At 35.0% G+C, this 26,589-nt stretch overlaps 4 protein-coding genes across 10 annotated transcripts in view; 2 read left to right on the top strand and 2 right to left on the bottom strand.

Annotated features, from left to right (window-relative positions):
- The first annotated feature begins 1,874 nt into the window (after positions 1–1,874).
- LOC145728881 (NPC intracellular cholesterol transporter 2-like) lies at positions 1,875–2,590 on the top strand. Its single transcript, XM_081979394.1, has 4 exons — positions 1,875–2,033; positions 2,086–2,196; positions 2,246–2,403; positions 2,459–2,590. The coding sequence occupies exons 1-4, from the start codon at positions 1,964–1,966 to the stop codon at positions 2,549–2,551; spliced, it is 432 nt and encodes a 143-aa protein (XP_081835520.1). The 5' UTR covers positions 1,875–1,963; the 3' UTR covers positions 2,552–2,590.
- side-II (sidestep II transmembrane protein) overlaps positions 2,581–26,589 on the bottom strand; it is a 162,960-nt gene continuing 138,951 nt past the window's right edge. Inside the window, exons 9-15 of the mRNA XM_081980734.1 lie at positions 26,099–26,258; positions 25,643–25,743; positions 21,870–22,068; positions 19,906–20,205; positions 19,575–19,829; positions 7,702–7,859; positions 2,581–7,641 (exon numbers count right to left, since the gene is read on the bottom strand). Of these exons, the coding sequence (XP_081836860.1) occupies positions 7,459–7,641; positions 7,702–7,859; positions 19,575–19,829; positions 19,906–20,205; positions 21,870–22,068; positions 25,643–25,743; positions 26,099–26,258 (1,356 nt within the window). The 3' untranslated portion in view covers positions 2,581–7,458. The remainder of the gene's footprint in view (positions 7,642–7,701; positions 7,860–19,574; positions 19,830–19,905; positions 20,206–21,869; positions 22,069–25,642; positions 25,744–26,098; positions 26,259–26,589) is intronic.
- LOC145728880 (uncharacterized) lies at positions 8,131–11,287 on the bottom strand. Of its 3 annotated transcripts, XM_081979392.1 has the most exons (3): positions 8,463–11,287; positions 8,293–8,401; positions 8,131–8,212 (listed from the first exon to the last, which is right to left on the bottom strand). In XM_081979392.1, exon 1 carries the CDS (start codon positions 11,285–11,287, stop codon positions 9,026–9,028), a length of 2,262 nt encoding a protein of 753 aa, XP_081835518.1. In that variant the 3' UTR covers positions 8,131–8,212; positions 8,293–8,401; positions 8,463–9,025. The 3 variants fall into 3 exon arrangements, with proteins under 3 accessions (XP_081835518.1, XP_081835517.1, XP_081835516.1); XM_081979391.1 differs by having other exon boundaries at positions 8,293–11,287; XM_081979390.1 differs by having other exon boundaries at positions 8,131–8,401.
- On the top strand, positions 11,689–15,216 carry LOC145728879 (uncharacterized). 5 transcript variants are annotated; one of them, XM_081979387.1, is made up of 3 exons: positions 11,689–14,884; positions 14,946–15,054; positions 15,135–15,216. In XM_081979387.1, exon 1 carries the CDS (start codon positions 11,703–11,705, stop codon positions 14,319–14,321), a length of 2,619 nt encoding a protein of 872 aa, XP_081835513.1. In that variant the 5' UTR covers positions 11,689–11,702; the 3' UTR covers positions 14,322–14,884; positions 14,946–15,054; positions 15,135–15,216. The 5 variants fall into 5 exon arrangements, with proteins under 5 accessions (XP_081835513.1, XP_081835515.1, XP_081835511.1 ...); XM_081979389.1 differs by having other exon boundaries at positions 15,119–15,216; XM_081979385.1 differs by having other exon boundaries at positions 14,946–15,216.

Genomic DNA, 26,589 nt, shown 5'->3' with positions numbered 1-26,589 from the left:
CCAGGAATTCGGCCGGATTAAGAGATACATGAAATCTGACTAAAAAATATTTACAATATAATGCGATATTATGATAAATAAAATGTAACGCCCTCTAGCGTCCAAACGGAGTTATCAATCAACTCATGTGGGGATATTTTTAGAGAGCCTGAAATCTGCTCTATCTTTTGTTTTCTATGACATTTTGACGTAGCTTGTCAAGTAAGGGAGTAATTTAGGGTCAAAGCAACGTGTGTCAAAAAATATGCTATTTTTACACAAAGTGCAATTTTGGCAATTTTTATTTTGCTCCAGGACGGTTCCAATGCACAGCAAAAGACATATTTATACCAAAGGACCTTAAATTAGGTGACATAATTTTAAAAATTGTCATCAACTGCCATAATTGGTTTAGATTTATGGTAGAAATGTGACCTGAAGTGTCATTTGTCAAAATATGATTTTTTAGGGGTGCCATGTCTTGTAAACTGGCAAAAATGCCCTAATTTCAAAGTCAATGACAAAATGGCGGCAGTTACAGCAAAACGGACACCAGATTCGTATTCTACATGCCAGAATTAGTTAAAATGGCTTCCTTGACATGTATAAATCCAATATGGCGGCGATCAGTATAGTAGACCAAGAAAAACTAACATTTAAACGAAATTTTGGTGCATTTTTTCAAAAAATTGCCAATAACTTGATTATTCGAAACATTCCGTATAAATACATCAAATTATCGTAGATGGCTAATGAATGGAGCTATCACGTGACGTTGAACGGGCATCGCTAAGTTGCGCCGTTTGGCCGGTAGAGGTCGTCAAACTTGATTACCTTTTTTTAGACATTTTTCTAAATATCTCAAAAACTGTTTCATATAGCAGTGTGAAATTTTTACCATGTATGCCACTCAAAAAGACGTAATTTTTACTAAATTTGTCATTTTTCTGTACAACGCACCGGTTGACTTTGAAAAATAAAAGAATAGATTTTTGATATTTTTTAAGAAATTTTTTGAAAAAGAAATTAATTTGAAAATTTTCTTATACTATCTTAAGTAGTTTAGGTTAATGGTAAAAATTTGACGTGTCATTTGTCAAAAATGTCACTTTTTAAGGTCAAAATGGAGACAGTTACAACAAAACGGACACCGTCCGTGAATCGAATGACGTAACAAAATACAGGATGTCCCATTAAATAAAAAACATTCTTTTTAATGAAACCACTAGTTTATCGAGGAAATCATATCAAAATTTCAATATAAATATCTCAAAAACTGTACACTTTGAGTATATAGCCAGATTGTAGGTCGGAGTCAGCTGAATCGATTGACGCAATAATATACAGAATGTCCCGTTTTAGAAAACGTAGTTTGCAAATATGCATTTCAGCACAGAATATTTTGTAGAAAGTCAAATTACTTATTTTGAGCTAAATATCTCAAAATTTATACACTTTAAGTAAAGGAGTTATATAGCCAGACTGTGGACCAATGTCAGCTGAATCGAATGGAGGTATATACAGGGTGTTCTGTTTAAAAACGCTCCTGAATGAAATATTTGCATGTTTGTCGTAACAACTATCAAAAACTATTTCAAAATAGGGTTTTTGAAGCCAAATTGTGGAAAGTGATAGCCATCAAAGACTGAAAAAAATGTACTTACCTACTTTTCTGGAATATTCACATTATTTTAGGGAAAAAATCGTTTCACTTTAATGATATAACATTTGATTATATTGACCTTTTTCATGTTTTGTGTTGTTTTCCTAGATTCTTTCAGGTTTCTTTTCTAAGACATCCTGTATACTAGTTCAAACTGGTCAAGAACCATTAGAGGCAAAAGAAAACACATTTATCGTCTTATTATAAATACTAACCAATTAATTTGGTTAATTAAGATAAGGTTTTAATTTATATCAAGCCGCCAAAACAAAGTGTAATAATATTGAATCACAGTCGCAAGTTTGTAATTTTTGAAGTAAAATGTTAAAGAAATGTTTACTTTTTGTTATTTTAGTGAGTGCGAAAGCAGAAATTTTCTTTACCGATTGCGGTGAGTTATACTTTTAAAAAACTTGTGTCAAATTTGTTATTAATGTTTGTAGGATCAGAAAATATGTTTGTCAAGAAAATTGAATTGTCGGGGTGTGAACAAACCCCTTGTTCCGTTTATAGAGGGTTGTCATATTTGGTTAGTGTCACCCCGGAATATATTAGTAAGTTTGCAAAAATTTTCCATTCCAGTGTTGTAGAATCGAAATTTAGGTCCAGATATTGATTCTATACAAGTGGAAGCTTTTGTAAGGCTTTTTGGAGCTTTATTTCCAGTTAATGTCACCATTGTTACTCCAGGACAGCACCAGTGCTACTCCATATTCAACCCCATTGACTTTAAAATTCATTTCGGTGAGACTTTATTAAGGGTACGTTGTCTAGTAAATTGCGTTTATTTTGCTCAAAATCTTGTATTTTTTTCAGAATAGTGCTGTTTTGATTCTACAATCAAGACACTTTGTAGGTCAAGAGCAAAAATCAAGTTTTTGCGTTTCATTCAATATCAACTTACTGTAATGTAGTAAAACAGTAAAACAACTCAACTGTTACATTAAAGTTTTCTATTTCCTAACAATTTCCTTAAAGTAACCTACGCAAAATATCACATATCTGTAAATTCACCTATTTGGTATTTATAATATTCAAGTTGCAGCTGACTATTTAAACATTTCAATCCAATTTTTTGTTTGTTAAATATAATGTGGTTATACAAATTAGTGGGTTTGTCGGTGGGGTCAAAATGACATTATACTTACATTCTATCAGCTTATTAGACTTAAATTTAGTTTATACAAAATGATGAATGATTTCACGTGTTATATAACAAGAAAGTTATAAACAACAATGGATATGTTAATATGACGAGTTTTAACCTAAAAAATGTACTTAAGAATAACATGAACAATAGAAAAAAGTAACAGTTTTGTACAATTTATATTACACTTAGTAGAATCAACAAATATTTACAGTGTTAGATATATTTGCGTTATGGATATGTTACAAGTTATTTATGTAAGTGTGGGTTACAGAGAGTTAAAATTATAGATATTATACAAGCATTCTATATGTTGGATGCTTACTCAAATGTGTTTTGATGTCTCATCAGCAAAATTAGTGGTCCACCCTGTAGAACTATAACAATTAAGACATCTCATCGAGTTTTAGAGCAGCAAATTTCAAATTTTCCACCATCTTACTTGGTCAAAACCGTGTTGCCCATTACAATTTTCACTCTGTATATTACTAAAAAAAACAGTACAAATAAATGTAATTACAGATTTTAGTAAAACTTTTCTGCTTTACAAACAAATTAAAGTAAAAAAAAATTAGAAAAAGCTTTTTGTATTAAATTTTCAAATAGTTTTAAACTATTAAAATGATACTTTTTGATATTTGAAAAGCAACTTTTACCTGATTGACTTAGAATGAAATTCATTAAAACTTGTAATTTAAATAGCTGATGTTATAAAACTAGATTTTAAAATGATAAACAAGTTGCTTTTATTATTAAAAGTTTTTCAGTTTTGCAAAAAATTTAAAAACGAAATGTATTTTGATTTTTTTTAAATTTAAGTATCTCGAAAACGTGAAGAGCTAGGGATGCGAGTTTTGATAAATTTTTTAGTATTATTAGTATTATTCATGCTCGTTTTGAATGGCGTTTGATTAAAATCGATTGGAGTTTAAATAAAGCTGCCATGGCCTGTCAAAATAAAAAAATTCGAAACTTGTCAAAAGTGCAGTTTTGTCAATTTTTTATTTTGCTTCTTTCAGGTAAACTAAACACAAAAAAGTTTATTAATCAGTTTTGCAAAAATTACAAAAAATTGGGTATACGAAGTGTATTTTAATATTTTTTCTTAAATTTAAATATCTCTGAAACGTGACGAGCTAGAGAGACGTGTTTTGGCCCATTTTGTAGTATTTTTAATGCTCTTTCAAACGACATTTGAATGAAACTGATAGGAGTACAAATAAAGGTGCTATGAGCTATTTTTATCAAAAGTGCAATTTTGTCAATTTTTTTTAATTTGCTCCAGATCAACTGCAAGTAATAGCTTTTACATCAAAGAACGTATTTATGCTAAACTGTTATAAATTAGGTGAAGTAAGCTTTATAAAATCACTTTTAATTCGTTCACTTTTTGAGAAACTAAAAAAAGGAGATTTATGAGGTGTTTTAAAGTATTTTTTGAATTTCAATATCTCACGGAAACGTGAGGGGTTTATAAGACGAGTTTTGGCTCATTTTGTAGTAATTTTTATGCTTTTTTGAATGACGTGTGAATGAAATTGATTGGAATTCAATTAGGTGACCTACGGTCTTTAATGAATGGAAAAATGCAAGTTTTGTCAAATTTTTCTTTTGTTCCAAAAGGGCTAGTTTGCAGAGCAAAGGTTATATTTATACTAATTGATTATAAATTAGGTGAAATTAGTAAAAAACAGCCGTTTTTAATTTTGCAAAAATCTGAAAAGATATCTAGTATATGACAAGTATTTTGAGTATTTTTTGAGTTTTAGTGTCTCAAGAATTTGTGCTTATTTTGTAGTATTTTTTATGCTCTTTCAAATAAAGAATTCAAATATGCTATGACCTGCCAAAAATTAAAAAATATTATGGATTTTACTTTATCTTGTTCAGTTCACAAATATCTACTTTTATTTGAAAGTAATTTTTCTGAAAGCAATAATAAATCGACTGGATGGAATAAAAGGAATTAATCAAAACGACAAATTTTGGTTTTTGCTAAATATTTCCACCCATAAACTTATTCAAAAAACTAAAAAACGGTTTTGAATTGGTCTTCTAAAACTGCAATTCTTTCCCCATTTAACCGACATTGCTACTCTGCTAGTTTCCGAGATTCTTTCACTAAACCTTGAAGAAAACTCACAAGATAGAGATGATTCACTGATATGCTTAGTTTTGAAATGATCGGTTCATGAGGAGTGTTTCATCAGCTTTATCATAAAGATTTTTGTGTTTTCCTAACTGAACTGAAGTTAATTTAAAAAATTATATCAAAGTGAAATTTTGAGGATTTATAGGCAAAATTCCTGAGTTTCAAAATGATCAGTTGATCTAGGCTCCTCTTCTGATAGACTTTTAATGTAGAAACACCAACAAGATCAATATACAGGACGAACAAAACAAATGCGTTTTCTCTCTTCATAATACAGGGTGTCCTAATAAGGGTGCTCAGACAGTTCCAAAAAATTATTATCTTTATCCTTATTTACCCATTGTCATTTCTTCATTAAATTTGAAAACGCCATTAGATTTTTTTTTAAACTGTCACCAACATCAAAACTTTGATTAGTTAGGTTAGGTTAGCAGAGAAAATTTGACGTCACGATGACGTAATTTAACAAAGCCACAATTTCACCAACTGTCAAATTACGTCATCGTGACGTGAAATTTCCTTTGCACAGAACGCGGCTTTACTAGACAGTTATAAAAATTAACTGGCGGTTAATTATAATAAATAATTAATTAACTGACATTATTTGCAATAAAAATGGGTAAACATTTTTGCAGAAAAACTATGAATTGCGAAAATTGAGAAGAAAAGTTTAAAAATTGTCTTTGTAGTCAGTCGTCATACTATTCAGATAAATTAAAAGACTTTAGTATTGAAACTTGATTTGGACACGAAAAAGTGACTCTAAACCAAGGAAGTGTACATTAGAAGCTTAAAATTTGCATTTGAAGTAAGTTTTCATGATATGAAGACAAATTTCAATATTTTAGTCTTAATTACAGGATATTGACATTAAGTTTATGAATATTCACTTGAACAGTAACTATTCAAGTTTTTTTACTTTGATTTTAATTTTTTTTGAACTCTCTGGACTATTTTTTGTACTTTAAAACTGCTTTCAGCTTGAAAAATTGAGATTCAAGACTTACTTCACCAAGTGTTTGACAGAGCAGACTTAAAAAACAATTTTTACATTCTGTATAGGCTTGAAAATGTCACTTCAATGTTTGTCACTATTAAATTGACTTCTAGAGACGATCTAGACTGTTTTTAGTACTTTAAGGCTGTGTTCAGCCTGAAAAATCGAGTTTTAAGACTAAGTTTTTGACTTATCAGGCCTGAAAACCAGTTGGTTCAGTGCCCATAGTCTTGAAAATGTCATTTCAAGCTTTTTCACTATTCAATTGACTTCTACACTCATCCGTGCAAAAAATTGGAGCATTTCTAAGAAACTCATACTGTTTTTAGTGCTTTAAGACTGAAAAATCCAGTTTAAGACTATTTATAATAATAAATGTCAAGTTTTAGACTCATCAGTAATAAAAGTAAAGAATTTTGGCATTAAATGCTACGATATGTCTTGAAAACTAATTTTTAAAACCTGTTACCAGTGTTGCTGTACAGCAATTAAAATAAAAATACACTTTTGGACTCTCTTTAGTCTTAGTAAAGTAATTTCTAGCCTTAAAAGTCAACTTTTAGAAGTAAAAAATGAGTTTTTAGCACAACAATCTTTGTTTTGATTTCCGGACTGTTTTTAGTGCCTAAAATCCAATTTCAGACACTCGACAATGGATTGCAGTATAAAAAAAGAATTTTATGACTATACCTTAATAAATAACAAGTTTAGACTATTCAGTGCAAATTGAACGTCAGTAAAAATCAAAAAAGTCCAAAAATCCTGTTTTTTTACTATTTTCAGTGTCAAAAATTAACTTGTGAATCTCCGAGATGACCAGATTTGAATCCTTTTGAACCATTTTAAAGTAGAAAATACTTTCACTCAGACAGACAGTGGTAACTGCCCCAGACTGGTAATAAACTAATTAAGTAGATATACAGGGTGGATTGGTTATCATGCAAGTTGAAGAAATTTGCTGTTTCACTTTTTTGCTGTATAAAAGTGATGCTGCTGTATTAAAATACAGGATGTTCAAAAGTTTTTAACTTAAAACAGTAAGAAAATTATTCAAATTTGTACATGGTGTCCATTTTTTATACTGAAATTTGGAGGACTGTATCTTCCTTAGGAAATGTTATTTTTTGATGTGCTATTGAATGCTGAATTATTGTTCATATTTTTAATATGAGCTTTTTGACATCTAAACTTACTCGGCAACGTAGTTTTAACTTTTAATGATAGAAAAAAAAACATCTGGCAACGCAGCGTTTTAAACGTCAATGACTGTAGTTGTTAGTAGAGTACCTACATTTTTCCTTTTTCACCTTGTATAACTGAAAAGGATATGAATAGTCTATGCTGTACATGATTTAGTCTTACAAATAATCCACTTATACACAAAATTCACAGATAAACACCACTTCCACTTTATGTACACGAAAATCAACAACAAAGTGAATCAATGTTGTTTGGGGGTTGCGAAAGCCACAAAACATTCTTGGACGGCACTCTCGCAACAATTATTGTTAACCAAACTTTTAGACGCAACTTTCCGGAAGTCTGTTTGCCATCAACCGTTCCTTAATCGCCATACCGTTCAGTTCCAAGTCCGACGTTCTGGCCAATGTCGAAGAGTTCCCATTACCCAAACACAAGTCTTTGGGTCGCGAATCCCGTGGAAATGTGCCCATCATCGCCACCGGATTACTGTACTGATGATACTAATTTGGTTAGAAACAGGTGAAAATTTATATGAATAGTTAAAGGAAGAATCGAGTTACCTGACTAACTTGCTTAATTGAAACTGGACTGACTGGGCCGGTCCATTGGGGCCCTGGCACTTCCGAAGGGTAAGTGATGTTAACCCCAATGCCGCTATGCGTTGGCATTTGGGACCCGTTAAGGGATATCATATGGTTATCCTCGCTTTCTGCTGCCCCTGTTGAAATGTATGGTAATCCCAAATTAATTAATATGTTCTGTAATTTATACAGCAACAAAATGTTTTCCAATTATTTTCAACCACGAAACTGGAAGATATTGTAACGTAAGAGCTACAGAATCAATTAAGTTACAAAGCAATTTACATTCATTTTTTGAGAGATTGTCAATACTATTAAGAGTTTTTAGATGATCCTAATGATTTAAAAACATCTGGAAACTTTCAGAAGCTTTTAAAATATACGAAAGGAAGGAAATGACAAACAGTCTTCTCCACAGTACTTTATTATGACCTTAGATGGTAAGGTCTGCTCAACAAGTTTCGGTCACATAAATGACCATCTTCAGGAGCTACAAGAATAACCTACTTTACATGGTGTACCATAAGTTTAATGTTAAAAAACGAGATGTTAAAAAACGAGAAAACGTACCTTAAATCGATCGATCAATGTGACTACTGTCTTTTTACAAGGGGAGAGACAGAGAGACCCATGTTATAACGAATTAGTGACTATAACATAGTTAAGTAGGTGAACAATGCTGTAAAATTTAACACATGTAACAATTGATTAAAGGGATTATAGGGAAATTTAATAGTTACCTCATTATGGAGAAAAAACTAACTATAGCACATTAAATTAAAATTAAACAAAAAACAAAAAACTTAAACTAGACCCATTTAGGGCTGGGTGAGACCCTAGGGGGAAAAAAAGATCTTAAAACTCGTGCACCATCCACTGAAGAGGCGATCAAACAGGAAACAAAATGGAGGTGCAAAAATTTTTAAAAAATTTCACATTGATAAGCCGTTAATTTGAAGGCAGAGGGGGAACCGTTAAGAGGGGGTTACAATAAAATAAAATAAAATCAATAATTTAGCTGACAACAGGTGGATAGTTCTGCAACCCACAAAACAAGTGAAGATCAACAATAGAAAGGTTAAAACCCGCAACCATTCATACCGCAGGTGGTGGAGTTGAAAGTAAACAATGCACCAAACCAGCAAACAGGTGGACAACGTATTAAGCCAGATGAGGGTGGCTAATAGGGGTTCAAAAATGGTGGCAAAACTACAAGAAATGCCGACACCGACACACGCCACGGTGAGGGAGGGGAAAGTGAAAAAGGAGGTGTTAGGGTTGTGTAAAAGGGGTATGTGAAGCATTAAAAGGTTAAGGACCTAAAAAAGGAGGTTGATGTATGGTTAAGCTGGTCATTCAGGCAGGTGCACCCACCATCATCAGAAGCCTTGTTAATCTCAAGCACCTCAAGGTGGTTAAGTAGGCTGCCCTTACCACAGACATGCAGAATCTTGAAACCCTGTTCGGTGTTGAAGGTATGATTATTCTGACGAAGATGTCGAGAGAAATTAGATTTCATGTAAGAAGTATTTAGGTTAGGGTTGTTGGTGAACTTCAAGTACTCCCGAGTGTGTTCATGAATGCGAGTGGAGAACTTCCTGCCCGTCTGACCAACATAGAGAGCATTACATCCTGGGGTACAACAGGACAGTTGGTAAACGCCTGATTTATGGAGTTGGGGAGTAGGGTCTTTGGAATGGGAAAGGAATTGTCTAGAGGTGTTGGAGACTTTGAAGCAAATATTTATGTTATTTAACCTGAAAATGTTTTTAACCTGAAGTGACAGTGGGCCCATAAAAGGGATGGAAAAGAATTTGGGGTTTTCAGGTTTGTCTGAATGTATTAAGTTCTTATTGACAAATTTTTTAAAATGGTTAAAATAAATTTTATTAACTAATGTGTTTGGAAAATTATTATTGGTTGCTACTGTTCTGATCCAGGAAAGTTCTAAGTTAAAGTTTGTTTCAGACATTGGTATGTTAAATAGACGGTTAAAGAAACAGTTTAATGACGCAACCTTTTGATTAATTGGATGATTGGATTGGAAGGGGATTATGCAGTCAGTGCTTGTGGGTTTGTGATAGATGGAAAACTCAATGTGGTTACAAGACCTGTAAAGCAAAATATCAAGGAAAGGTAGTTTATGGGATGACTCTAGTTCCATGGTGAATGAGATTGAATGGTGTAAATCATTAAGAAACAAGAATAATTGTTGAAGGTCATCTAGAGACCCATCAAAAATACAGAAAATGTCATCCACATATCTTTTGAAGAAGAGTATTTTATTGAAGGAGTGGTAGGATTCTAGGGAATGTTCAATGTTGGACATAAAGATCTCTGCTAGCAGAGGGGAAAGGCATGAACCCATAGCCAGGCCTCCGGACTGTGAATAGAAAGTGTTGTTGAACTGGAAAAAGTTTTGGTCCAGTACCAGAGCCACCAGGGTTAATAAGTCTTCCACCTGGAAAGGGTCAAGACCTTCCGAAGAGGACAACAAATCCTGGACCAAGTTTAAACAATCAGGTGGTGGGATGCTGGGAAAGAGGTTGGAAACATCGAAGGAGACCATGATTGCTGTGTCTGGGATGATTAAGTCTTTGAGTTGGGAGCAAAGTTCAAATGAATTTTTTATGGAATATTTACTTTTAAATCCGGTGGTTTTAAGGATAATATCATTTAACCAGGCAGAAAGATGGTGGCAGGGAGAACCGCAAAAGGAAACCACTGGTCTGATGGGGATATTGGGTTTGTGGATTTTGGGAAGGCCATAGAGTTTGGGAACGGAGGGGTTGATAGGTATGATTTTGTATTTATTAAATCCCAAAGGTGTTAAAGTAGTCTGGACTCTATTAATAAATGACTTAAATTTCACCAGGAATTTGTCCAGAGGGGAGGAGTTTAAAATTTCAAAAGAGTCCGAATTCAGAAAATCCAGGACCTTGTCCATATACTGAGTTCTGTCAAGAACCACTACGCAATTGCCTTTGTCAGCTTTTGTTACTATCAAATCGTTGTCTTTGACTTTTTTCTTAAGTGAGGACAAGTTCCTGTTTTCTGTCCTGCTTACTGCAGGAACCACTGAAGAGAGACCTCCTGCGTGAAACCTGTTAAGATGGACAGCGCAAGCAGATCGAACTGCACCTTGTGAAGCTTCAGGGAGACTTCTAGAGATTACGTTCTCCAAATGGGCAGAGAAAACTTGTAAATCATTTACTCTAGGTGAAAAAGTGAAATTGTATTTAAGTCCTAAATTTAAAATACTTAAATCGTTTTGGGATAGGGCACAGTTTGACAGGTTTAGAGTTCGAGGGTGGAAAGAAAAATCTGAGCTATGAATGGGTTTAACACCAAAATCACCAATGAAGATGTTATTAACAAAAGTGGCTCCATCTGTCGGACTATGTGGGGAGTTATTGGAGGCTAGATGTGGGGTAGAGGACGGTGTAAGGGTTACGTTGGGAGTTATGTTGGAAGTGGCTTGATTGACGTAGTTAAGAGTCGGCACTGTTAAGGGGTTCAATCTTGATAGTTTACGTTGTAAAACCTCAAATTTGTTACTACCCATGTCACACACAAATTGCAATAAGGAATGGTGCAGTGAATCAAATTCAACAGGGTGCAGAACACTGGTTAGTTTGAAAAATAAACACTTAAGTTTAAGGTCAGTATTACTAAGTCTAAAGTATAACCTCTTGACCTCATCCTTAATCCAGACCCGTGTGGCCAGCTGGATCGCCCTCTTAGATGATGTAGACTTGGAGTTGCAGCGTAGGGAGACATAATTCGGTTTTAGATTCCGCCTCAGGCATTCGCCATTGAACCAGATGTCAAGTTGAGTAAGCTTCCTCGCCAGTAGATTCTTCTTGAATTCACGGACTAAAATTGCTCGACCAGCAGTTTTCAGAAAGAAGTAGTAGTCCATATTCTTTCAGTGGAGTCGCAAGAGTACGAAAGGAATCTTGCGACTCCACTGAAAGAATATGGACTACTACTTCTTTCTGAAAACTGCTGGTCGAGCAATTTTAGTCCGTGAATTCAAGAAGAATCTACTGGCGAGGAAGCTTACTCAACTTGACATCTGGTTCAATGGCGAATGCCTGAGGCGGAATCTAAAACCGAATTATGTCTCCCTACGCTGCAACTCCAAGTCTACATCATCTAAGAGGGCGATCCAGCTGGCCACACGGGTCTGGATTAAGGATGAGGTCAAGAGGTTATACTTTAGACTTAGTAATACTGACCTTAAACTTAAGTGTTTATTTTTCAAACTAACCAGTGTTCTGCACCCTGTTGAATTTGATTCACTGCACCATTCCTTATTGCAATTTGTGTGTGACATGGGTAGTAACAAATTTGAGGTTTTACAACGTAAACTATCAAGATTGAACCCCTTAACAGTGCCGACTCTTAACTACGTCAATCAAGCCACTTCCAACATAACTCCCAACGTAACCCTTACACCGTCCTCTACCCCACATCTAGCCTCCAATAACTCCCCACATAGTCCGACAGATGGAGCCACTTTTGTTAATAACATCTTCATTGGTGATTTTGGTGTTAAACCCATTCATAGCTCAGATTTTTCTTTCCACCCTCGAACTCTAAACCTGTCAAACTGTGCCCTATCCCAAAACGATTTAAGTATTTTAAATTTAGGACTTAAATACAATTTCACTTTTTCACCTAGAGTAAATGATTTACAAGTTTTCTCTGCCCATTTGGAGAACGTAATCTCTAGAAGTCTCCCTGAAGCTTCACAAGGTGCAGTTCGATCTGCTTGCGCTGTCCATCTTAACAGGTTTCACGCAGGAGGTCTCTCTTCAGTGGTTCCTGCAGTAAGCAGGACAGAAAACAGGAACTTGTCCTCACTTAAGAAAAAAGTCAAAGACAACGATTTGATAGTAACAAAAGCTGACAAAGGCAATTGCGTAGTGGTTCTTGACAGAACTCAGTATATGGACAAGGTCCTGGATTTTCTGAATTCGGACTCTTTTGAAATTTTAAACTCCTCCCCTCTGGACAAATTCCTGGTGAAATTTAAGTCATTTATTAATAGAGTCCAGACTACTTTAACACCTTTGGGATTTAATAAATACAAAATCATACCTATCAACCCCTCCGTTCCCAAACTCTATGGCCTTCCCAAAATCCACAAACCCAATATCCCCATCAGACCAGTGGTTTCCTTTTGCGGTTCTCCCTGCCACCATCTTTCTGCCTGGTTAAATGATATTATCCTTAAAACCACCGGATTTAAAAGTAAATATTCCATAAAAAATTCATTTGAACTTTGCTCCCAACTCAAAGACTTAATCATCCCAGACACAGCAATCATGGTCTCCTTCGATGTTTCCAACCTCTTTCCCAGCATCCCACCACCTGATTGTTTAAACTTGGTCCAGGATTTGTTGTCCTCTTCGGAAGGTCTTGACCCTTTCCAGGTGGAAGACTTATTAACCCTGGTGGCTCTGGTACTGGACCAAAACTTTTTCCAGTTCAACAACACTTTCTATTCACAGTCCGGAGGCCTGGCTATGGGTTCATGCCTTTCCCCTCTGCTAGCAGAGATCTTTATGTCCAACATTGAACATTCCCTAGAATCCTACCACTCCTTCAATAAAATACTCTTCTTCAAAAGATATGTGGATGACATTTTCTGTATTTTTGATGGGTCTCTAGATGACCTTCAACAATTATTCTTGTTTCTTAATGATTTACACCATTCAATCTCATTCACCATGGAACTAGAGTCATCCCATAAACTACCTTTCCTTGATATTTTGCTTTACAGGTCTTGTAACCACATTGAGTTTTCCATCTATCACAAACCCACAAGCACTGACTGCATAATCCCCTTCCAATCCAATCATCCAATTAATCAAAAGGTTGCGTCATTAAACTGTTTCTTTAACCGTCTATTTAACATACCAATGTCTGAAACAAACTTTAACTTAGAACTTTCCTGGATCAGAACAGTAGCAACCAATAATAATTTTCCAAACACATTAGTTAATAAAATTTATTTTAACCATTTTAAAAAATTTGTCAATAAGAACTTAATACATTCAGACAAACCTGAAAACCCCAAATTCTTTTCCATCCCTTTTATGGGCCCACTGTCACTTCAGGTTAAAAACATTTTCAGGTTAAATAACATAAATATTTGCTTCAAAGTCTCCAACACCTCTAGACAATTCCTTTCCCATTCCAAAGACCCTACTCCCCAACTCCATAAATCAGGCGTTTACCAACTGTCCTGTTGTACCCCAGGATGTAATGCTCTCTATGTTGGTCAGACGGGCAGGAAGTTCTCCACTCGCATTCATGAACACACTCGGGAGTACTTGAAGTTCACCAACAACCCTAACCTAAATACTTCTTACATGAAATCTAATTTCTCTCGACATCTTCGTCAGAATAATCATACCTTCAACACCGAACAGGGTTTCAAGATTCTGCATGTCTGTGGTAAGGGCAGCCTACTTAACCACCTTGAGGTGCTTGAGATTAACAAGGCTTCTGATGATGGTGGGTGCACCTGCCTGAATGACCAGCTTAACCATACATCAACCTCCTTTTTTAGGTCCTTAACCTTTTAATGCTTCACATACCCCTTTTACACAACCCTAACACCTCCTTTTTCACTTTCCCCTCCCTCACCGTGGCGTGTGTCGGTGTCGGCATTTCTTGTAGTTTTGCCACCATTTTTGAACCCCTATTAGCCACCCTCATCTGGCTTAATACGTTGTCCACCTGTTTGCTGGTTTGGTGCATTGTTTACTTTCAACTCCACCACCTGCGGTATGAATGGTTGCGGGTTTTAACCTTTCTATTGTTGATCTTCACTTGTTTTGTGGGTTGCAGAACTATCCACCTGTTGTCAGCTAAATTATTGATTTTATTTTATTTTATTGTAACCCCCTCTTAACGGTTCCCCCTCTGCCTTCAAATTAACGGCTTATCAATGTGAAATTTTTTAAAAATTTTTGCACCTCCATTTTGTTTCCTGTTTGATCGCCTCTTCAGTGGATGGTGCACGAGTTTTAAGATCTTTTTTTCCCCCTAGGGTCTCACCCAGCCCTAAATGGGTCTAGTTTAAGTTTTTTGTTTTTTGTTTAATTTTAATTTAATGTGCTATAGTTAGTTTTTTCTCCATAATGAGGTAACTATTAAATTTCCCTATAATCCCTTTAATCAATTGTTACATGTGTTAAATTTTACAGCATTGTTCACCTACTTAACTATGTTATAGTCACTAATTCGTTATAACATGGGTCTCTCTGTCTCTCCCCTTGTAAAAAGACAGTAGTCACATTGATCGATCGATTTAAGGTACGTTTTCTCGTTTTTTAACATCTCGTTTTTTAACATTAAACTTATGGTACACCATGTAAAGTAGGTTATTCTTGTAGCTCCTGAAGATGGTCATTTATGTGACCGAAACTTGTTGAGCAGACCTTACCATCTAAGGTCATAATAAAGTACTGTGGAGAAGACTGTTTGTCATTTCCTTCCTTTCGTACTCTTGCGACTCCACTGAAAGAATATGGACTACTACTTCTTTCTTTTAAAATATGTTGGAGGGATTTTTAGGACATTCTGAATGCTATTAGAACCATCTGGAATGTTCTGGAAGCTTTAAGAAGCTTCTGGACTGTTCTGGAACGTATTTGGAAGATTATGAATGAGGAGCAAATGACAATAGGTGCAAATTAGAGATTTTTAAGATAGACATTCTTTCCTTATCTTCACTCAAGTACAAATAGACCGTTCTTTTCAAATTTGAGCGAAACTTGATATGTGCTATATAAAACAATTAGTTTAGAAGCATTTGGAAACTCTTAGACGATTCTAGGAATAGTTGGAAGATTCTAATCTGGGTTAGAAGCATACGAAAGCTTTTAGAATGTTTTGAAATTCATGGAGAACTTCTAGACTGAAACAGCATTTGAAAGCTTCTGGAGCTTCTGTAAAGTTTTGGAAGCTTTTTAAATCTCATTAGATTATTTTAGGAGCATTCAGAAGGTTTTTGGACAATTTAAAGAGCATATTAAAGGACTGCTTCTAAGGCATTTGGAAACCCTAGACAGTTCTGGAAATTTTTGGAAGCTTTTAAACTGCTCTAGAAGCATATGGAAATATTTAGACTGTTTTCAAATCTTTTGAGGACTTTTGAAGAAGGTGGAAGTTTCTAGACTTTTCCAAAAGCTTTTGAAAGCTTCTATGCTGTTTCAGGAACATTTGAAGCTTTTAGACACTGTTTTGGAAGTTTTTGGAGTTTCTAGTGTTTTGGAAACTTTTTAAATCGTTTTAGACTACTTCAGAAGCATTTGGAACGTTTTTGGACAGTTTAAAGAGCATATTGGATGTTCTGGACTGCTTTAGAGGTATTTGGGAACATTTAGGCACTTCTAAAAAGTAGTGGAAGCTTTAAAACTGCTCTAGAAGCATATGGAAATTTTTCAGACTGCTTTGAAATCTTTTAAGCACTTTTAGAACTAGTTGAAAAGAAGTTCGAAGTTTTTAGACTTTTCCAAAAGCTTTTCGAAGCTTCTAGGCTGTTTCAGGAACATTTGAAGCTTCTAAACACTGTTCTGGAAACTTTTGGAGTTTCTATAGTGTTTTTAAATCTTTTTAAACTCCTTCAAAAAAGTTTGGATAGTTGAAGAGCATAATATAAAGGTTCTGGACTGCTTCTAAGACATTTGGAAACCCTAGACAGTTCTGGAAATTATTGGAAGCTTTTAAACTGCTCTAGAAGCATACGATAATATATATATTAGACTGTTTTGAAATTTTTTGAGGACTTTTAGAACTATTTGAAAAGAAGTTGAAAGTTTTTCCACTTTTCCAAAAGCTTTTGGAAGATTCTGGGATGTTTCAGGAACATTTGAAGCTTTTAGACACTGCTTTGAAAGTTTTTGGAGTTTCTAGTGTTGTGGAAACTTTTGTAATCGTTTTAGACTACTTCAGAAGCATTAGGACAGTTTAAAATGCATTTTGCATGTTCTGGACTGCTTTAGAGGCACTTTGGAACCTTTAGGCAGTTCTAGAAAGCGGTGGAAGCTTTAAAACTGCTTTAGAAGCATATGGAAATCTTTTAGACTGTTTTGAAATCATTTGAGCACTTTTAGAACTAGTTGAAAAGATGTTGGAAGTTTTTAGACTTTTCCAAAAGCTTTTGGAAGCTTCTAGGCTGTTTCAGGAACATTTGGAGCTTCTAGACACTGTTCTGGAAGCTTTTGGAGTTTCTATAGTGTTTTTAAATCTTTTTAGACTCTTTCAGGAAAGTTTGGATAGTTGAAGAGTATAATATAAAGGTTTTGGACTGCTGCGAAGGCATTTGGAAACCTTAGACAGTTCTGGAAATTATTGGAAGCTTTTAAATTGCTCTAGAAGCATATGGAAATCTTTTAGACTGTTTTGAAATCATTTGAGCACTTTTAGAACTAGTTGAAAAGAAGTTGGAAGTTTTTAGACTTTTCCAAAAGCTTTTCGAAGCTTTTATGCTGTTTCAGGAACATTGGGAGCTTTTAGACACTGTTTTGGAAGTTTTTGGAGTTTCTAGTGTTTTGGAAATCTTTGTAATCGTTTTAGGCTACTTCAGAAGCATTTGGAAGGGTTTTGGACAGTTTAAAGAGCATATTGGATGTTCTGGACTGCTTTAGAGGTATTTGGGAATTTTTAGGCAGTTCTAGAAAGTAGTGGAAGCTTTAAAACTGCTCTAGAAGCATATGGAAATATTTTAGACTGTTTTGAAATCATTTGAGCACTTTTAGAACTAGTTGAAAAGAAGTTGGAAGTTTTTAGACTTTTCCAAAAGCTTTTCGAAGCTTCTAGGCTGTTTCAGGAACATTTGGAGCCTTTAGACACTGTTTTGGAAGTTTTTGGAGTTTCTAGTGTTTTGGAAACTTTTTAAATCGTTTTAGACTACTTCAGAAGCATTTGGAACGTTTTTGGACAGTTTAAAGAGCATATTGGATGTTCTGGACTGCTTTAGAGGTATTTGGGAATTTTTAGGCAGTTCTAGAAAGTAGTGGAAGCTTTAAAACTGCTCTAGAAGCATATGGAAATATTTTAGACTGTTTTGAAATCATTTGAGCACTTTTAGAACTAGTTGAAAAGAAGTTGGAAGTTTTTAGACTTTTCCAAAAGCTTTTCGAAGCTTCTAGGCTGTTTCAGGAGCATTTGGAGCCTTTAGACACTGTTTTGGAAGTTTTTGGAGTTTCTAGTGTTTTGGAAATCTTTGTAATCGTTTTAGGCTACTTCAGAAGCATTTGGAAGGGTTTTGGACAGTTTAAAGTGCATTTTGCATGTTCTGGACTGCTTTAGAGGTATTTGGGAACTTTTAGGCAGTTCTAGAAAGTAGTGGAAGCTTTAAAACTGCTCTAGAAGCATATGGAAATCTTTTAGACTGTTTTGAAATCATTTGAGCACTTTTAGAACTAGTTGAAAAGAAGTTGGAAGTTTTTAGACTTTTCCAAACGCTTTTGGAAGCTTTTATGCTGTTTCAGGAACATTTGGAGCCTTTAGACACTGTTTTGGAAATTTTTGCAGTTTCTAGTGTTTTGGAAACTTTTTAAATCGTTTTAGACTACTTCAGTAGTATTTGGAAGAGTTTGTGACGGTTTAAAGTGCATATTGCATGTTCTGGACTGCTTTAGAGGCATTTGGGAACTTTTAGGCAGTTCTAGAAAGTGGTGGAAGCTTTAAAACTGCTCTAGAAGCATATCGAAATTTTTTAGACTGCTTTGAAATTTTTTGGAGATTTCTAGGACTAGATGAAAAAAGTTGGAAGCTTTTAGACTTTTCCAAAAGCTTTTGGAAGCTTCTAGGCTGTTTCAGGAACATTTGGAGCTTCTAGACGCTGTTCTGGAAGCTTTTGGAGTTTCTATAGTGTTTTTAAATCTTTTTAGACTCCTTCAGGACAGTTTGGATAGTTGAAGAGTATAATATAAAGGTTCTGGACTGCTTCTAAAGCATTTGGAAACCCTAGACAGTTCTGGAAATTATTGGAAGCTTTTTAACTGCTCTAGGAGCATACGGTCTTCTTTTAGACTGTTTTGAGGACTTTTAGAATTATTTGAAAAGAAGTTGGAAGTTTTTCCACTTTTCCAAAAGCTTTTAGAAGATTCTGTGATATTTCAGGAACATTTGGAACTCTTAGACACTACTTTAGAAGCATTTGGAAGGGTTTTGGACAGTTTAAAGTGCATTTTCCATGTTCTGGACTGTTTTAGAGTTATTTCGGAACTTTTAGGCAGTTCTAGAAATTGTTGGAAGAAATTGTAAACTAATTGAACAGCATTTGGAAATTTATTTCTTATAAAATTTGTAGTAGTAGTGACCTATCTAAGACTGTTTTTGTTAGTTAACATTGGTTAACTGACTTAGTATAAGACATGTTTTTGTTTACAAATAATTTTTTCTTGTTTATAACATCCATGTTAAATTTTTTTGAGCTCCCTGAATAGTTTTTCTCTATAGCTTTCAATCCTTTTAAACATTTTAATGAAAATTTTATAAAGAAATTGAGTTTTTTTATTATTAATTCTGAAATAATACAAGACCATAAATCTAGCATAGCTTAAGCTGAAACGTGAGTTTCCCACTTGGTCTTCTGAAAGTTAGTAGTTTCATTTAAGACAGTTTTACCAACTTTCGTGAACTGAGATACTAAACGAACTTTCAGTCTTAAATCATACTTTGCAAGATCATAGGAAACACGCACGCCAATATTTTTTTAGAGTAAAAAATAGTGTGTGCAACTAATAAAATAAATTTAAACTTATATGGTCAAATATTAGTGATTTTATTTAAAAAATTGTATTACAGGGGCAACATTTTATTACCGTATTTAGCAGGTATAATATCCGGGTCCTTTTCATCCAAATCTCTGGGAGAAACACTCCTCAATAGAGGTTTAGTGGATGACATGGTGTTACAATGACTCGGTACTCCAGATATCTTCTCGTCCAGTATAGCTTGAGGAAGATTTTGTCTTCGTCTCACTCTAACAACCACAATAACTGTGATAACTACTATTGTCACAAAAGCACCGACTAGGATACCCAGTATTGGGGAAATTCCAAAATCCCCATCTACTGCTAGAAGAAGATCAAAAGTTATGTCAACACAACAAAAGCAAATTTTCCAAATTCTTCAAAATCTCGTAAAACACACCTGTCCTTTTTTCTGCATCTCTAAACGTAATTTCCTCCAGTACAACACCAGGGCTACGCCCTTTAGCGTTTACTGCGTACACCTCTATTCTGAAGGTAACGTCCGTTTCCAAGTTGTCCAAGAAAAAGTACGGTTCAGTGAAGGAAGTGATGTTGTAGCGTGGTTTTTTTGCACCTGCCGAGTACAACTCCAGGAGGAAATGCTGAGGAAGACCTCCATCAAAGCTTGGCAAACAGGAAACCTCCACCGAGTTGGTGGTTTGGTTTGTTAAGGTGCAGTTTCGCACTGCTAACGGTTTACCTGAAATTTGTTCGTATTATTAGTCTAAAATTAGTATTTGTTTACCTAACCAGTTATGAAAAGTTCTATTTTTGAGAGAAGAAAACTCAATGTAGTATTGAATATTTGAAGTTTTAGATTGATGTAGGTTGGGAGATTTCTAATTTTTAGTTCATTCTGAACACCAACTTTTGTTTTGGCATTTTCTCCCTAATTTATTGAAAAATAACTGTTTTTGGGCCAAAATCCACGGACTTACTGTCCAAGTGTCCAAGTTTGGTTGCTCAAAAGCGCGCTATAAGAGTTATACTAAAGATGGGCTTTAGGGATTCTTGCAGAGGTAAATTGAGGGCAGATAGTCTATTAACAGTTTTTGGATTGTACGTATATGAATGTGTCATTCTTATTTAAAAATAATACTTTATTCTGGAAACGTTGCATACTTACAACACCAGAACAGCAGAAATGCGATGGATGTGCCAACGAGCCTTGTAAAGGCGGGCATTGTCGTGCATTAGCAAAAAGTTTGGGGAGCAAATGGTACGATATGCTCTTGTAGAAGATTACGAATGTATCCATCTGCATTTAAAGCTCCATTAACAACAACCAACTCTGTTTTCCAATTCCACACGAGACCATCACTGAGCCTCCACCATAGAAGATAGTGGGAGTAAAATTAAATTGTTCATCTTGTTCTCCTCGGCGACGATATAACCTTTCTCTGCCGTCGATGGAATTAACATAAAATCGTGAACAAAACATTGACCCACTGATCAGCTGGAGTAATGGAGCTTTCTTGGTTCTATAGCCTCCAAACCAACTTTCTTAAACCTTCTGCTAATGGTCCAGGAACTTGTTCTTCTTCCAGTTCGCGTACTGTTTTATGCCCATTCAAGACTATGAATCTGTCATCTCTAGCCGTGGTTGACCGTTTTCTTCCTTGACATCGTCTCCTCACATACTCTCCCGTTTGTCTCCAACATCTTACATTACGATATATCGCAGATTTTAATTTTCCTAACATGTCAGCAACATCGCTGTAACTTGTACCAACTTAAATCAACGCTACAGCCTTCGCCACATCACCCATGTTGGAAACAGGTGTGGAAAAATAAGATCAATATCCAAATTTTCTTCGAAACCCTGTATTTTCCTTAATAATTGAGATATCAGAGGGAATAAAAAAGGGAAATGTTCAGAAAATAACGGGCTACAATTTGATGTTATAAACTCTTTTCAATTCTCAGTTGTTTTCTCCACAGGGTGTCTCAAAAAGCACAGAAAATTGAAGGATTGAAGAAGAAATTGAAGTTGTTGTATTACCTTAGACATGCTTATACTTTGTTTCCTTTTATGTTGTATATTTCATGTGAAATGTATCTATGTAAAGATAATAATTATTATTATTAGGTAAATGTGTCATTGACGGTCAATGGCTATACACGTGAAACCGTTTAAACCCTGAATATAGCACAATATTGTTGTTGTATTTGACACCCGTATCGAATTAACTGTATCGAAACAGTCCAAACTGATCACTATGTAACACAGTATGTAACATCTCCAGGGTAAACTGGGAAGCTTAGAAGCAGAACGCCGTTGAGAGGGAATTAACGGGCACAAACACGGCCTTAGGAGATTTTCGTATCGGGGTTGTGTTAAGCCTAATTTACACTAAAACTTACCTGCCGCGACCACTTGGAACACGCAAGGATTAAGCTGATGTCCAACCGTATTCGATGCCCAACACGACAACGATCCATAATCCTGTTCCGTTTTCGGTGTGTAGTCGAGTATGCTAACTGTGCCGTTGCTACTTTTCGCAAACCTTTCCGAATCGATCTCGAAAGTTTCGCCGGAATTATTGAATTTCCATTTGTAACTCTGCAAAAAGACGATCGTTTTATTTTTCGAACGTTATGAGTGTGTTAGATCGGCTGGAAAATGGTTTAGTGCCAATTCGAATGTTATCGAGTTATGGAGTAAAACATGTTTACTTTCTTTATTTTTTTTTACCGCAATGAAAAGAACCAAAAAGGCAAAAGCCGAATTTGTCTTGCGGTTTTGAAAACTTTGACAATTTTGATACAGCTGTCGCATTTGGGATGTGTTCTAGCACTTTGTAGTGTTATAGAAAACTGTTCAAATTTGCTCAGTAGGCAGATGTGTGCCAAATCATATTTACTGTCAAAACCTACTGCGAACTGAACTTCAGTGCGGATTTGACAGTCTTGTGAGGAGCCGGGTTTTTGTCCCTGACTGTCCTTTCAAACTGTCTTTCTGACAGTTCAAATTTTGATACCGCTTTTCTCTCTGACTGTACTAAATTTTGTACTGTTTCTTCAGGTTATCAAATAGGAAATTTAATCAGAATTCCAAAAATGTGCTTCAAACTATCATTTTTTCACTCTCAGTGGGTTTTACAAGCGATTTTGTTCCTGACTGTCCCTACTGTATTTCTGGCAATTCAAAATTTGATACCGCTTTTCCACTGACTGTACTAATTTTTGTACTCTTTTTTCAGTTTACTAAATAGGAAATTTAATGAGGATTCCAAAAATGTGCTTAAAACAGTGTTTTTCTCGCTCTCAGTGGGTTTTAGAGGCGATTTTGTGCCTGACTGTCCCTACTGTGTTTCTGGCAATTCAAATTTTGATACCGCTTTTCTCTCTGACTGTACTAAATATGTACTATTTTTTTAGATCAATAAATAGGGAATTCAAAGAGGATCCCAAAAATGTACTTAAAACAGTCATGTTCTTACTCCAAGTGGGTTTTACAAGCGATTTTGTTCCTAACTGTACCTACTGTATTTCTGGCAATTCAATCTTTGATACCGCTTTTTCCACTGACTGTACTAATTTTTGTACTGTATTTTCAGGTTATTAAATAGGGAATTTTATCAGGATTCCAAAAATGTACTTAAAATAGTCATTTTCTCACTCCAAGTGGGTTTTACAGGGGATTTTCTCCCTGACTGTCCTTTCAAACTCTTTCTGTCAGTTCAAATTTTGACACCGCTTTTCTCTCTGACTGTACTAAACTATATACTCTTTTTTTAGGATATCAAATAGGAAATTTCATCAGAATTCCGAAAATGTGCTTCAAACAGTCATTTTTTCACTCTCAGTGGGTTTTACAAGCGATTTTGTTCCTGACTGTCCCTACTGTATTTCTGGCAATTCAAACTTTGATACCGCTTTTTCCACTGACTGTACTAATTTTTGTACTGTATTTTTAGGTTATTAAATAGGAAATTTAATGGGGATTCCAAAAATGTGCTTAAAACAGTATTTTTCTCCCTCTCAGTGGGTTTTAGAGGCGATTTTGTGCCTGACTGTCCCTACTGTGATTCCTGCAATTCAAACTTTGATACCGCTTTTCTCCCTGACTGTACTAAACTTTGTACTCTTTTTTTAGGTTATTAAATAGGAAATTTAATCAGGATTCCAAAAATGTGCTTCAAACAGTCATTTTCTCACTCCACGTGGGTTTTATAGGGGATTTTCTCCTTGACTGTCCTTTCAAACTGTCTTTCTGACAGTTCAAATTTTGATACCGCTTTTCTCTCTGACTGTACTAAACTTTGTACTGTTTCTTCAGGTTATCAAATAGGAAATTTAATCAGAATTCCAAAAATGTGCTTCAAACAGTCATTTTTTCACTCTCAGTGGGTTTTACAAGCGATTTTGTACCTGACTGTCTCTAACTGTATTTCTGGCAATTCAAACTTTGATACCGCTTTTTCCACTGACTGTACTAATTTTTGTACTGTATTTTCAGGTTATTAAATAGGAAATTTAATGAGGATTCCAAAAATGTGGTTCAAACAGTCAATTTCTTACTCCAAGTGTTTACTGGCGATTTTGTTCCTGACTGTTTTTGCAAACTGGCTGTTCAAACTTTGGCACTGCTTTTCTCCTTGACTGTACTGATTTTTGTACTGTTTTCAGGTTATTGAATAGAATATTTAATGGGGATTCTAAAATTATCCTTAAAACAGTCATTTTTTCAGTGGGTCACATGACTGCTTACTAATGTCAAAACTGTCAAAACTTAACTAGAATCTCCAAGAATTACAGTTTAACACAGTTTTCGAAACAAGACGTTTTTTCGGAGATATATGACAGTTATTTTGACAAATGTCACGTGACCTTCTAGGTAAATAGTGTTCTAGAACCACGTGTCAAAAAATTGTGCTCAAAAGCTGCAAACCTCGGAGTACGGGTTTCCGATATTAATGACAATTATTTTGACAGTAGTCACGTGACTACTCAGCTAAATTATCCATTAAAATCTACGTTATATCTGTCACTATGTCAAAAACGAGCAGAATCAAGTTAACAAGATTAAAGAGTATTTTACACCTTCTTTCTTCGTCTTGTCTGTCATTAAAGTGTCAACTGTCAAAAACCTGTCCAAAATCCAATAAAGCAATAGGGCATACTTGAAAAACTTAAAAAAGGTTTAACGTACAAGGCTGCTACTAAACTGAACTTCATACCTCAATCTTTTGACAGTTGTGACGTGTTGGCTTATACAGAGTGTCTCAAGTTTGAATCCGCCCAGGAGATAAGACACACAAAGAAATAAGGACAAATTATCGTATAAATATGAACTTCTGTGTTTTTGAAAAAACTACTTACTTTCTAATAAAAAAAAGACAAAATAATTTTTTTTTATACAAATTTCTGTTAAAACTAGATAAATTACAAAACAAAATCAACATACACGTTTATAGGATAGGAAGATATTTGATTATTTTTTTTCTCCTGATGCTTTCTTCCTATAAATCCTTGAGACACCTTGTATAATAAATTAGTTTACTAATGTCATGCCATAGTTGTCAAAATTGACTAGCTAGAGCAAAAACGTAACCAGTTTATACAAAAAAACAAAAACTTTTTAAGTTTTCTCAGTATTGCACGAGCTTTTTGCAGTTGTAGGGAAACGTATGTGAAACAGCTGCAAGATAGTTTCAGTACAAGATTTGACGTCACTGTCACGAACGTCAAAACTGACAAAACAAACCGAATACGACGTAAAAGTGTGCAATACTTTCCATAATGTTACAAGTTGGTCTAAGTTAATCTTTGACAGTTTTAGTATACAGTTCTGTTGACATAGACGTCACAAAGACAGAGCCTACAAGTTGACTGATCTCTGTACGACTGATTACACTTGACAATTGTCAAAACCAGCTGAAATTGTTGTGGGAGTATTTCTTCAAGACAGTATTTCTTAAATGATTTGACAGTTGTGACGTTGGCACTTGTCAAATTGTTTGGCCCTGGACGTTTTTGCCTTTGATAAACTAACCAAATTGACACACTCGCTAAAATTGTGTGTGGTTCAACCTTTTTCAGAGCTTTACAGAACAAAGGCGCAATCTGTCAAATAGCATTGTCATTGTCAAAAACTGTCAAAATCAGTGCCAATTTGATGAATGTTTAATTACCTTTGCTGGTGGATCCGACTCAACTTCACAGACTACATCAACAGACTCATCTCGTGATGCTCCAACAATCATAATTTTGTCGTACTTGCATATCGGCGCATCTACAACAAATTTATTTATTTAAACACACAAATCCTGTTAAAGCAATTGCATATTTGTATTTTTTCTTTTGGTTGCACCGAAATCGTCAAAACGGGTTAAACAAACATAAGGAAAGTCAAGAATGCAATTTAAAACTTTTGAAAGATTTAAGTGTCAGTTTAGTGGCTTTATGTTTCTTTCCGAAACTCATTTGCATATTAAATAAACCCGTTCTGTTTCGCATTCGAGCCCAAAGAATATTACGGCTCCGGATAAATCTTGTTTATAAACCAAATTAAAAATTACTGTATCCTTTGGGAAATCTGTTTCGCGTTTTTTCCGGCAACGATGATGATTTTTCGGTGAAAAACTTACATTGAACACGAAAATTGAGGTCGTCGCTTACGGTTTCACCTTCGGAATTGACAACCGAACACCGATAAACTCCCGCACTCTGCTTGGTTACTTTCTGGAGTACTAGACTTTGGTTGCTGTGGATAATCCTGCTCGACATGTTGTGCGGCAGAAAAATATCCTGAAAATAAGTAAAAACGGGTTTATTATATATCTTGTAAATACCCAGAGGCTTGGAAAATCCAACAAAACACAAGGAAACTTACTGCTCAGTGTTTAGTGTTACTTCTATTTCAGTTTTGTTTATTATGCTTTTATCATTAAATAACTCCAATTTTTGAAATTTTTACTGGACTGAATGGTCAAATTCAGTTTCAGTTTCAGTTATTCCTTAAAATTATCCACTACAGAATATCAATAAAGTGTCAAAGAAACATCGGATCCACACAATTTGGATTCAGACGAGGTTTAGGCACGAAAGAAGCATTAGTTGCGACTCAAGTACTGATTAA

The sequence above is a fragment of the Ips typographus genome, linkage group LG5, assembly GCF_016097725.1.
Source record: "Ips typographus isolate SLU linkage group LG5, UJ_Ityp_2.0, whole genome shotgun sequence".
Classification (NCBI taxonomy): domain Eukaryota; kingdom Metazoa; phylum Arthropoda; class Insecta; order Coleoptera; family Curculionidae; genus Ips; species Ips typographus.
This window is presented reverse-complemented; position numbering and strand designations above follow the sequence as displayed.

What these genes read in the sequence shown, in the direction of transcription:
- LOC145728881 (XM_081979394.1), top strand. Translation starts at nt 1,964, where the DNA reads ATGTTAAAGAAATGTTTACTTTTTGTTATTTTAGTGAGTGCGAAAGCA. An exon ending in AATTTTCTTTACCGATTGCG is followed by an intron (nt 2,034 to 2,085) that starts GTGAGTTATACT and finishes TAATGTTTGTAG; the next exon opens with GATCAGAAAATATGTTTGTC. An exon ending in TGTCACCCCGGAATATATTA is followed by an intron (nt 2,197 to 2,245) that starts GTAAGTTTGCAA and finishes ATCGAAATTTAG; the next exon opens with GTCCAGATATTGATTCTATA.
- LOC145728880 (XM_081979391.1), bottom strand. Translation starts at nt 11,287, where the DNA reads ATGGGTAGTAACAAATTTGAGGTTTTACAACGTAAACTATCAAGATTG.
- LOC145728879 (XM_081979387.1), top strand. Translation starts at nt 11,703, where the DNA reads ATGGACTACTACTTCTTTCTGAAAACTGCTGGTCGAGCAATTTTAGTC.